The 12,324-nt window shown below is 37.5% G+C and overlaps 1 protein-coding gene across 6 annotated transcripts in view; it reads right to left on the reverse strand.

The window, feature by feature from the left end:
* Nucleotides 1-4,042: 4,042 nt before the first annotated feature.
* The window catches only part of ATP9B (ATPase phospholipid transporting 9B (putative)), a 157,018-nt gene continuing 148,736 nt past the window's right edge, over nt 4,043-12,324 (reverse strand). Inside the window, exons 26-31 of one of the 6 annotated variants that reach the window (XM_042868808.1) lie at nt 12,085-12,193; nt 8,065-8,122; nt 7,156-7,359; nt 5,167-5,199; nt 4,802-4,874; nt 4,357-4,448 (exon numbers count right to left, since the gene is read on the reverse strand). In XM_042868808.1, the coding sequence (XP_042724742.1) occupies nt 4,831-4,874; nt 5,167-5,199; nt 7,156-7,359; nt 8,065-8,122; nt 12,085-12,193 (448 nt within the window). In that variant the 3' untranslated portion in view covers nt 4,357-4,448; nt 4,802-4,830. Of the gene's footprint in view, nt 4,875-5,166; nt 5,200-7,155; nt 7,360-8,064; nt 8,123-9,354; nt 10,674-12,084; nt 12,194-12,324 lie in introns of those variants that run through there. The other 5 variants (XM_042868805.1, XM_042868807.1, XM_042868806.1 and 2 more) reach the window with 5 other exon arrangements.

Raw genomic sequence — 12,324 nt, forward strand, 5'->3', positions numbered from 1 at the left:
CTTGGTTAAAGCTACAGAAACATTACTGTTGAAGGCCTTTTTATTATTACTTTTGTCAACGGGAGAGGAAGTAGACAGATTACTACTGGAGGAATAAAGCTTAGCTCATAAATACCTATCATGTATAATAATGTAAAATAATCTCTCTTCTTAAAGCAGATGATCTTTCTTAGAGCTCATAGGGAAGAAAATGTAAGTATTCATTAAGCCAGCCCTCTTCTGGGCAACTTACACGCTTAGCTTTGCTGGTTATGACATACATCCATGACAACAGTAAGTAGAAATCTCAGCAGCAATTTTGCTACAGCCTCATCAGGAATGGGAGAATAAAGCAGAATTTGAGAACTTAAATATGGAACACTCTCTCGTTCTGTTCAAGGTATGCAGTTTGTACAACTTCCACTGTAGAACATTTGAGTCAAAATCACGTTTTCGGTCGACGGAGTAACAAATAGGTCTGCAAGTGCAGTTCCCTATTAGAAAATGATTTTGTTAGCAATTGGCTGTGCAAATTCCCCCTCACAGTAACAGCTGTGAACCCTGCTGAGGGCATCTGTTGGGTAGTCAATGCTTGTTGGGAAGTATCTCACTTTAAGTGTGTTTTGTTTACAAAAGAAATTCCTCTGCTTTTTAACATGGCGTTAAAGATATTGTACCTCCTGTCTGTTCACATGTAACGTTCAATCTGTGTTGACTCTCTTTACTTGTACTGATTTTCCTCCCTACAGGGGGCTAAGATTTTGAAGGCCTTTTTTGATTGCCTTTAAGTTTCAATAGAATTATAATAGCAGTCTAGATTCAGACTGCTTATTAAATGAAGTGTGATAAGAGACTGCTGGCCCAATTCTTTCCCCTCTGACCAGCAAAAATAAGGACTGAAGCTGTGGAAACTATAATTCAAGTGGATGTGAAGGAAAGCAGGACTTACAATAGCTTCTCTGTCAGCAGTGAGAGCAGAATGGCCACCTCTCTGCTGCAGCTGTCACTTTATAAGTGATAACCAGACTCCTGGCACTTTGCACACAGTCTGTGCTAAATTCTTTGTCCTGCAGGTGCTGTAGGAGCCATGGTTATAGCTCTGGACATGTGAAAGGACGCAAGCCTCCTTGAAGTTATCTTGCCAATATATAAAACTCAGACATAGAGCTCTGCAAGCGGGGAAGGAGATCATGTCTGAGTATCTCTGTTAACAGCATGGCTCTGGAGTCTCCAAGGAAGGTCTGTACTACCAGTCAGCATGCACACAAAGGCGAGCAGGCACCAAGAGTATCAAACTGCAGCAGTGTTTGGATGGAAGCCACCAGCATACCTGACATGAGCAGAGGTGCACTTCAGTCCGGGGATGGAGGATGATCCTTGGAACAGACCATCCATCCCAGCAGCAGAGCATCTGATGCAGGTTCTGTCTAAAAGCAACTCAAATGCCTTGAGACAGCCATACACTTGCAAAGGAGTACAGAGGCAATGCTGCTAACATGTACGAACGCACAAGCCAGAGCAATCTGCAGTGAAATCAACTCCCATGTTTCCTGAAGGTTATCCCCACGACAGCTAACTACAGAAGTGAATACTGAAGTTTTTGCTTAAATTCCTGCAGAACTGGTAGCCTAGATCTGTTTATGTAAGGTATACTTACTCCCCCCAAAATACTGATGTGAATGACAACGGAATGAGATTCTTTGGGAATAATTTATTCACCCGCACACCAGGCATGTTACCATTCTAAGAGCCAGGAACTGTGATGGTGCTCAGTTTGTGCCAAAAATCTCTGCTATGTTAAAGCCTTCTACTGAAAGGCATCTATTACAACACTTACATTTTGTGTTCATGTTGTTAATTCCATACTGCTGTGACATGGTAGCACTACTCCCTTTGCAGGGCTGTGGCTGAGTGACACGAATGAACTCCAACTTCTCCGGTGTGCACAGGAACAGACTGAGCCTCCAAAGCAAGGTGAGTCACCTGAAGCAGATTTCTGCAGTCTTCAAAATAAAGGGCTAGCTGAAACTGGACACTGAAAATACTCTAGAAAAGCAGGCACTCTGGAAAATTGCCTCCACTTCTAAAAGGTGCGTGTTTGTGTGTAGAGTCTATACGTCTGCTGACACATTAGCCTCACAATTTTAGTGCTTAATGCATGTAAACTACATTCTGTACACGTGGGTATGATGGTATCTCATACAGCTGCATTTAAGTGATGTTATCACTTCTACAATCCTAGTCTGATTTCTGTTTTCTCTCATTTTCTGACTAATATCAAACGTGTGACATACAGATGCAGGATGACCAACACTCTTAAGCATTTGCTTACCTGCTGAATTTTACTGTTATGGCTGAGAGCTCATAATTGTAAGATAATCTGAAGAAAACATCAATACCTCAGATCTGCACGTGCTGGCTTTTCTTAATGGTTCAAAGGGGAGAAAAACACTTATTGGGGAAAAAAAAAACAACAACCAAGAAAATGAAAGCAAATCAGCAACTAAAAAAGAAAATGGGACTAAACTAAAACTATTAACCAAGGGTATCTTTCCAAAACCACAAGAAATGAAGAAGGGCTTCTGCTAGGATGCGAGAACAGTGACATCTCGTGGAGCTTTCACAGAAGTGAGTTTATAGAAGGACAGAGCAAACTGCTGCGCAGTGTTGTGCAATTCAAAGAAACACTACCTCAGTAGTTTATTTAATACATATACTATCAATACTAGTTAGTAAAAATTAGGCTTTATTGCTTTTTTAATGAGGAATGAAAATAAATTAAAAAGAAGAAAAAAAAAAAAAAAAAGCAAGTAAAGAACTGCTAGGAAAAACTTTCAAAACAAAATTAATGGGGTGTAGTCCAAATATCTCTGCTGCAATCCCTTTTGCTCTCCCAGGAAGTAGATTTATTACTCAGATGTTACTTATCCAATATTATAATTGTACAAGGGAGAAATGAAAAGGTATCAAGCAAGGAATTATGCTGTAAAGGCATAGAGTCAGACATGAAAATGACATAAATATTAAGTGTTTAAAAAAACCAACACCGATATTTAATAAATAAAGCACGGGTAGTTATACTAATCCTCTCCACTCATTATGAGACTATGCCAAATTTGTTATATGTACTTCTTGAGAATGAAAAATTATAGCACAACAGGAAACTAAAATACATCCTACTTTCCAGCACAGCACGTAACATTTGGACCCTTCAGGTTTTATCAGAGTAAGATCCTTTAACAAATCTTCAGCTGCTGTAAATGTCGTAACTCAGCAAGGATATACAACTGACAGCTGATAGCATGCAAAAAAAAAGAAAGATTTTTTTTTTTAAACAAGATTGCACTCAAACTGAGTTATAAAAACGTAACATTTACAGCTTGGAAGATGACATTTTCCTACCACAATGTTTGTGTGTTCATCTTTCATTTTTACCTGAGTAACCCAAGTAAACAGATTACAAGGCAATTTAAATATCTTAGCTAATACAAGGTTTACTGGACTTTTCATATATAGAAATGTACTTTGACACTATTTGCAGTTTTACAAATACAAAATGAATAAAAATTTTAAAACATATTTACTGAGCAGCAATGTCTTTGTTATCTGTATAGGTCAACAGGTACAGTGGAATGATGTACAGAATTTGTCATTTAGTTTTCTACACAACAGCTTCTGTGCAATCTGGTTTTTAATGTGCATTGAAAGAACTGCTGTCAACATCACAGATCTGTAATATTTACTGGTGCCAGAAATAGAGTACAGAAATGGGCAACAGCTCCTAAAATAATACTGTGCTACGCAGACATCTGTACATAATTCAAATAGTGCATATTTACCCATGTTTGATGAGGAATAATATTTAGCTGCTAATACAGACAGTGGCATTTACAGGTATTACGTTTGGTATAGTAAGTATGGACAAATGAGTTTGTCCACATGGAAACATTAAAAGAAGATTAGGAAATTTTGTAATCACCGAATCTTTCATTTCAACTTGCAGAAGATCAGCACAGTAGGAAAAAATCCTTTACAGTAGCAAGGAAATAATTCAGAAGCACTGTCAAAACAGAAGTAATTCAGCTTTATTTTATAATCAGCAGGTTAAAAAAAAAACAAAAACAAAAAGGTTATTTCTGATAGTCTTGGTAGTGTACTTCTGTGTTATGTACCTGTCAGATGTTTCCTCCTCTGTTTGTGCTCTATTCACTTGATCGCTTTTATTTCTTAGCTTCTTTAGTCCAATGTAAATCCATAGACACTAAAGCACGGTGAATGTTTGATTTGAAGACTGGTGTGAGCAAAAAAAAGCCCCTAGGAATATATGTACTCTTAGGAGGTAAGCTTGGAGTAACTTGGAGGAGAAAATTTGCGCTTCAAGTACTTGAGAATGTAAAGTGGAAGACAGCTTACAACAGTGATTGCTGACACTTTCCACAGGAAGGTCACAGTTGTGATAAAGGCAACATCTGCAGAAACAGAGAGCAAAAATTCATAATGGGAGCTGATAACATGGAAACTGGAGCTTTCGTATTGCAAAGTCGATCAATTCTCTTAAAGGTTTGCTTATGCAAATTAGAACAAATTAAGAACAGACAAATCAAGCAAAAGAAACAACACAGAGAGAAAGCTAACCTCAACATTTCATTTTTGCCGATTATTTTCTTTAAATGAAAGCTTCAGAGTCCCTTTATGCTCTTTGCACAGTTTTGCAGCACAAGGTGATTTCAGCGGAACCGGGATCTCAGCTTAGCACCAAGAGTTTCTCATGTTAAAGGTTAAAGCGGTTTATCATTTTTCTACTCCTACAAACTATTCATACCTACTATAATTTCCCAACCAGAGATTCTGCTAATTTTCTTGGATGCTATATTTCACATTCGGATCATTTTTCTCTGAAACAGACACAACGACCAGACCAAATGATTCTTAAAACTTCAGAAATTAATTCACAGCCCGAAAATGTAAAGAGAAAGCAATGTGATTGTATTGCCACAAGTCACAGTCAGAAGCTACTTTCTGTGACAACTATGACAACAACAGTGGCATCCTACACTTGCCACTGAAATTTTGGACCATGTTTTGCAATGGTCAGGTTGTACTTAAGAATCACAGAACCCCCCCGACACCTCCCTCCACATCCCCCACCCCACAAGTTATCTTCCAGAGAAGTTAAACTTCACCTACCTAAGAAAGCTCCAAAAGACACTCTGCCTATACCTGTCACACAAGGGTGAGAACGAAAATGAAAGGATAGTTTTACAGAAAATACGGAAGTTATGTGAAAAGAATATTAGACAAGAAGACTAGCTACAAAAAAACAACAACAACAAAAAAGGAAATGGAAAAGACGTTAGTAGCATTAACTGGAATATTACTGCTTTTCACATGACAGTCAGAAGGTTTTAAACAGCAATTCAACCCAAAATTTGAAAATAGATTCATTTGGTTATGTTTTGAGGCTGTAAGTAATTAGGCAGTTCTCTTGCATTTTGCCTGAGTCCTCTTTGAAGCATAATCAAATGTATAAGCAACTTGATTAGAGCTGTTTTAAATGTGAATGAAAATTAACTCCAAAATGATTCAGCTAAAGAAATGCTTTAGTGCTCCAACTTTGCTCATTTAAGAACACTTTCTATATTAGATTTCAATGTATAATTTTGATGTATTGTTTTAGCCTAAGCCTGCTCAGACATACTAAGAGCCCACGTAACACATCATTGAGACGTGCCTAAGGAAGTCACTGCATGCAGTTAATTCAGAAGCCTAAAAACTGAGTTACTTCCAGGACTTGGAGCTGTAGAGCAGTATCAAGTCTTTTTTTTTTTTTAAAGCACATTTATGAACACCACCTAGAGGTGTTTCTCAATGAGAAATACCTAGAAGGGATGGAAGGACTTGCTGCTATCAACATTAATGGTGATGAGGAGATGGTTGGGCTGGATGATCTTATAGGTCGTTTCCAACCTTGTGATTCTATGATTCTAACATGGATGATTTTAAAAGGCAAAGCAGCAAATTGTGCTTTATGAAGTTCCTTGAAGATTGGAGCAAAGAGCTAGTGCTTGTTCATCATCTTGCCAGCTGGCTGGGGACACTCTGGAATCAACCCAATGGTCTCTATTGAAGAATCTTGTATCAGTGTCAGAGAAATGAAAAAGGTTCTCCATAAAGCCTGAATTAGAGTGTAAAATTAAAATGCGACTCTTCATACATCTGGAAGTTAACAGATCACTTGAGACAGGTGGCAGAGCATTTAGCAATTAAAAAAAAGTCGTGTACAACTGAATGCTTGGGACAACAGGGAGTGAAAGCAGAACCTTGCAATTACTAGAAACTACCATACAGCACATTTAATTCTGCTATGAGAAGTAACAAGAAAGGATCTTACTGTCATCTCCTGTAAAACAGAGGAAGGAGGAGCCTGATGCTACTCCTATACTGGGGTATAATCACAGTTATTTTGTGTATTTCTGTAATTTACATCCATCAAATCACACAAAGACCAAGATAATTTTTTTTTTTAAGTGAAAGACAATTTGATATAAAAAGAAATATGTATTATTGACACTCAGATGCTTGGACTGTTAAAAGGAGAGAACTGTAAATCTTGTGAATTATGAATGAGAACCATAAGACACAGTGTGGCAAAATGTACTTTAAAACAAAGCAAGTTATATAGAATCTTATTGTAGTTATGAAATAGACTGATTATATAAAATATCAATAACTTTCTGCCTCTGTTTTAGCCTGTATTGCTAAACCTTCTAGTTTGGCAATGCCTCAGCTCTTGGGCTAGAGGTAATGAGACAGAAAGATCACCAGGTCGGTGAATGATTCTCATTTAATCAAAACATATCCATTTCAAGTACAAATCTCAAGGACAATTTAAGATGAGCAGCTTGGATTGTCGTTGGAAGATGAGATCAAGGAGGGGAAGAGCATGTGAGGTTTGATTTAAAAGTTTATCACCCAGATAAATCATATTAACAGGAAAAACGACAATCAAACCCTGGGACAAGTAGGCAGAAGAGTATTTTAAAACAACATGAATTAAATCCATATTCTTACAGAAAAAGCTCTATTTCATAAAGCATAACATCATTCTTAACCAAAATGAGAAAAAAACACTTCAAAAATTTTGTTTAAAAACTTTGCTAAAACACTATTACTTACCAAAGTATTCATTTAGAAATGCAAGAGAGGCCACATAGCAGCCAAGACTGAGAAATTCAGCCACCACCATTAACCAGTGCCATGTTCGTATGGTCAGTGCAACCATCAAGAGCTCAGTCAAGATAAGGGCAGTGAAGGAAATGGCAACAACATGTACAAATTCAGATTCAAAAAGCAGCAGGGCTCCATACATCAGAATACCACCTGGGAAAGGCACACAAATTTAATAAAACATTCTACAGTGCCATTTTAGTTCAATTGCACACTGAACATTTTATTGCTTATTAGGAAAGTTTACTCAGTGTTTTTTTTTATATTATTATTTATTTAAACTGTTATTTAGATAATAGGTAACATGAATGTTTGTAAAAAAGAGATGTGATATTTACTGTGCTTTTTGCATGTGAAATAAAAGAAAACAGAGCAGTGAAGAAACAAAACTGTTAGAAAGCTAAGTACCTTTTCAAGCAAAATATCTGATGAACTGTCAATTAACCTGATTTTGTCTAAATGACAAAATAATAAGTGAAAGTGTAATTACTTTTAACTGATTACATAATTCAGATTTCTTCAACAGTACTCCTGTCATTCCATGAAAGAAAACTACTGTGTAAGGATATGCAATGTGATAAGCACTCGCTGAAATTTTTCTGCATTAGAACTTAATTAAAGTCATGTCCTTCTTTAGACGACACGCATCAATAAAAGTAACAACCCATGCCAATCCACAGGCCTGGCACACTGCAGGAATCTCGATTTACAAGATAAACAGAAAGCAATATATATAACTGCTGATGAAATGTTAAGCTTTGGGAATTTAACCTGCTCCTGAAAAACTATACACAGCAGATAAAAATACAATAGCAGATACAAAATTCTCAGTTCAATCAATTCACGACTCTCTCCTACCTTGGTAAATACTGATTAAAACCCAGATGAGGAAGGTCTTAAATGACAAAGATCTTCCCTAAGGGAAAGAAGTGAGAGGACAGTTAAACACTACTTAAAAAAAAATCTATTAAATTCATATATTTTAATAGTTAAGCACTCCAGAGACATTTTACAAGTATAACAAGCAGTCTTTGAAGTGATACAAGCTAAAAAGCTTCTGCTCGTTTTTACGATCATTCACTGCAAATGTGCATAGAAATTGCATGCAGTTAAAATTGGGGGCAGGACAGTTAAGGTCTTAAATGGCAAACACACACTTTGCCTTGCAGTGCTACGGTTAGTTTTCAGAAGACCAATAACAGTCATATTACACACTTTTTAGTGTTTTTACGTCTTATCACAAAAGCAGTCTGCAAGAAAAATAACATTCTGCACCTATTGACCTAAACTTCAAGAAAACCATGGTTACAAGTCACTTCTCCATGTTGGATGAACTATTTTCAGTCACACCATAAACATGACTGCTACTATAAATTTTATGCAAGCACCAAAAATATTTTAAATCTTGTGATAGTTACAGTTTGAATCATATGCATAAACCAAACAATAAAAGCTGAACGCATTCAGGACTCTTGTATTCTACGAGTATTGATGAAATATGGTAAGACTGCAAAGTTAAAAACGATAAGCAGTTAGCCATTTTACCACAGAAGAACTGATCATCCTAGGATACACAAGAATCAGAACTTTACAGAGAAATTTAAGTGCTTCACTGCTGTAGAAACTGATTAATTAATTCATTTGAGATGGTTTCAGTATGGGCTAAAATATTTTCTTAGATACACAGAGTTCACAGTAAGCTGCTAAAGGCATTATCACACCTCTGTATACAGTCTACTGGTTACCAACATACAGAAAAATACTCTGTTTTGTTGTTGTTTTGTCTGTTTCTTTTTTTTGTTTTTTCATTTGAGTGTCTACTCATTTTCCTTTCAGTACCATGCATTATTTCCACTGTAGACCTTAGCTCCCAATTACTGAGATTTGTAAAGTAAGAATAAGCTTGAGTTTTGATTCAACTTTATGAAACTAGGATTATGTCACTTCTAAGACTCTAGCAAATGCTACACAACAGGCAACAAATAATTTTCAGATGAAAGTAGCCAGCCCTCACAGAATCATAGAATGGTTTGAGTTGGAAGGGGGTTCCAATCCCCATGCCTTGGGCAGGGACAGTTCCTACTAGGTCAGGTTGCCCAAAGACCCAACCAACCTGGCCTTCAACACCTCCAGGGATGAGGCATCCACCACGGCTTCTCTGGCAACCTGTTCCTGTGCCTCATCACCACTGTAATGAAAAATTTCTTCCTAATAACTAATTTAAACCTGCCTTCTTTTAGTTCAAAGACATTACCTCTTATCCTGTCATTACAATCTGTGATAAGGACTCTTTCCTTGTCTTTCTTCTAGGTCCTCTTTAAGCACTGAAAGGTCTCTATAAATTCTCCCCATGCATTTCTCTTCTTAGGACTGAACAACCCCAACTCTTCAGCCTTTCATTGTAGGAGAGGTGTTCCAGCCCTCTGATCATCCCCATTGCCTTCTCAGGATCCACTCCAACAGGTCCATTGGCCATCTTATGCTGGAGGCTCCAGAGCTGAATGCAGGTCTTCAAGTGGGGTGCCATGGGAGCAGTAGAGATGGGGACAATCACCTCCCTCAATCTGCTAGTTACACTCCCTTTATGCAGCCCTCAATACTGTTGGCTTTCTGGGCTGCAAGCACAAACTGCTGATTCATATTTAGTTTTTAATCTACCATTCTCAATCTGCTGCTCTAAATCCACCCATCATGAAGTCTGTACTCATGAATTTGCTCTGACATGGGTGCAAAACTTTACACTTGGCCTTGTTGAACTGTATGAAGTCCCTATAGGCCCAACTCTCAACCCTGTCCAGGTCAATCTGTATCATATCCAGATTGAAGTAATTTTAATAATTGCTGATTTTTGCTTGTTCTTGCAATAGGGAGTCTGTCAATGAGTTGTGCAAGCATATTTTAATCTTAATATCCTGAAAGCTCTTTCACCATCAGCATATCCTAGAGAAGAAACCAATTCCTAGGAATACAATTCTAGTCTATGTCAACACGCACTTGAGTAACGCTAGCTGAACAGCATTGCTAGAGATCTGTATTATAATACAGAATTTGCAAAGTAATGTGCAGAAACAAGTACACTCCCTAGTGTCACAACTAGGACACCATGATCATAAGCTGTTCCAATAAACACACACAGTAAGATTACCTTATTATAGTGAAGTAAAATGTAGCACATGTAAAGCACTTCTTGTCTATTCATCCATAATCATTCAGTGATCATCTTCTGCTTGGCATATACTGAACCATTAACGTACTCCCTAGTTGCTCCACATTGTCATTTTTATTATTATTATTTTCTAAAAGTAATTTGTGTTCTACATTAACATTCACAGAGGTACAATGTAAGCTGGGAAAGCCAGTAAATCATTACCTCCTAGAATTGTCATTTAAGCTTGGAAAATCTTAAGTCTGCCATCATCTACCATGCATCCTGGGCAGTTTCAGAGTGCAGGTTAACTTCTTTCTATCTTTTGAAACAGAAAAATCCCATCAGCAGGTTTCCACAGACTAGCTTACAACTACCCATAGGAACTGAGAGATACACCTTCTGGAGATAAAATCTGCGATCTCAAAGAAACTTAAAAGATACTGAAGAAGAGATCTCCAAATAGAAGAGAAAAAAATTGTCATAGACTAACATAGTGAATAGCTAATTTAGTACAATTCAAATGACAAAGGATCTGCAGTGTCAACTCTATGACTGCAGTCTACTTTTGAAATCTTACATATGTCTTTGAAGAATACACTGTCCTTAGAACATCTTTCTTCTTGCTTCTGCTTTGTATCATAACACTTCTAGCAAACAGTTTAAAATAGAGCTGGAGTGCTTTTCAGAAAAAAAACTTAAGAAAACTCTTGTGATTTAATCCATATTTGTGGGTAAAGAAACAACACCCTTCTATTATTTGCAGATATATGTACGGAAACTGAAAGTATAGAATCACAGAATCATTAAGTTTGGAAAAGATCTCCAAGATCATCTAACCCAACTGTCCACTTATCACCAATGTTGCCCACTAAACCATGCTCCTCAGTATTACATCTACGCCTTTCCTGAATACCTCCAGGGACAGTGACTCAACCACCTCCCCAGCAGCCCATTCCAGTGCCTGAACACTCTTTCAGAGGATCAGTTCTTCCTAATATCCAATCTGAACCTCCCCTGGTGCAACTTGAGCCATTCCCTCTTGTCATATTGCTAGTTACCTGAGAGAAGAGGCTGACCCCTGTCTCGCCACAATCTCCTTTCAGGTAGTTGTAGAGGGAAATAAGGTCTCCTCAGAGCTTCCTCTTCTCTGCACTAAACAATTGGCTCAGTTCCCTTAGCCACTCCTCCTAAGACTGATGCTCCAATTCCCTCACCAGCTTCACTGCCCTTCTCTGAACACGCTCCAGAGCATCTACGTCTTTCTTGTAGTAAGCAGTAACTGCATGATGATTCAGCAAAGACATTTCAATCATTGATACCCATTATTTAAAGAAAGTCAGCTTTAGGAGAGAGATCAGTAATAATTTTCAGAAGACAGGAAAAATCAATCCATAAATTAAATCTCTTAGTTAAAAAAGGAGCTGTGAAAAAATAACCATGAAAAGCTCCTTATCGAAGCTCCTAAGGTCAGACTAAGAGCAAATTTTGTAACAATATGCCTTTACGACTGAATTATTTCAGTCTGAAGTCTGGTGACTTAGAAATCTATTAACAAAACCTAGTGGAACATCTGGGACCACAGATTACTTTTGCAACACAGAAGTCTGCATTACATTAGTTACACATTTATCTGCATGGAACACCTTACAAAAATGATTCTAAGAATTCAGAGTTTTTCACACCAGCAATTTCAACAGTTCTTTGTATTTCAGCACTGAGAACATTCATACCTTTGTGAGATCCTTATAAAGTTCTGGATACAGCAGTGCCATTTCTGGCTTCACATCCTGATCCAACACCAGAGAGAAGACTGGAAACATAGTATATATGGTTGCATACCTGTGGAAAGGAAAGCACAAACTAGCATTTTTGTATCATATCTATTGCGTTCAACTACTGTTTTAACGTGAATGAAGTGAAGCTGGCAGCACTGAGACAGCTTACCAATGCAGCTTCACAAATGTAACCTG

Source organism: Lagopus leucura, unplaced genomic scaffold (genome assembly GCF_019238085.1).
Source record: "Lagopus leucura isolate 7727_CA_CO unplaced genomic scaffold, USGS_WTPT01 Super-Scaffold_100002, whole genome shotgun sequence".
NCBI lineage: Eukaryota > Metazoa > Chordata > Aves > Galliformes > Phasianidae > Lagopus > Lagopus leucura.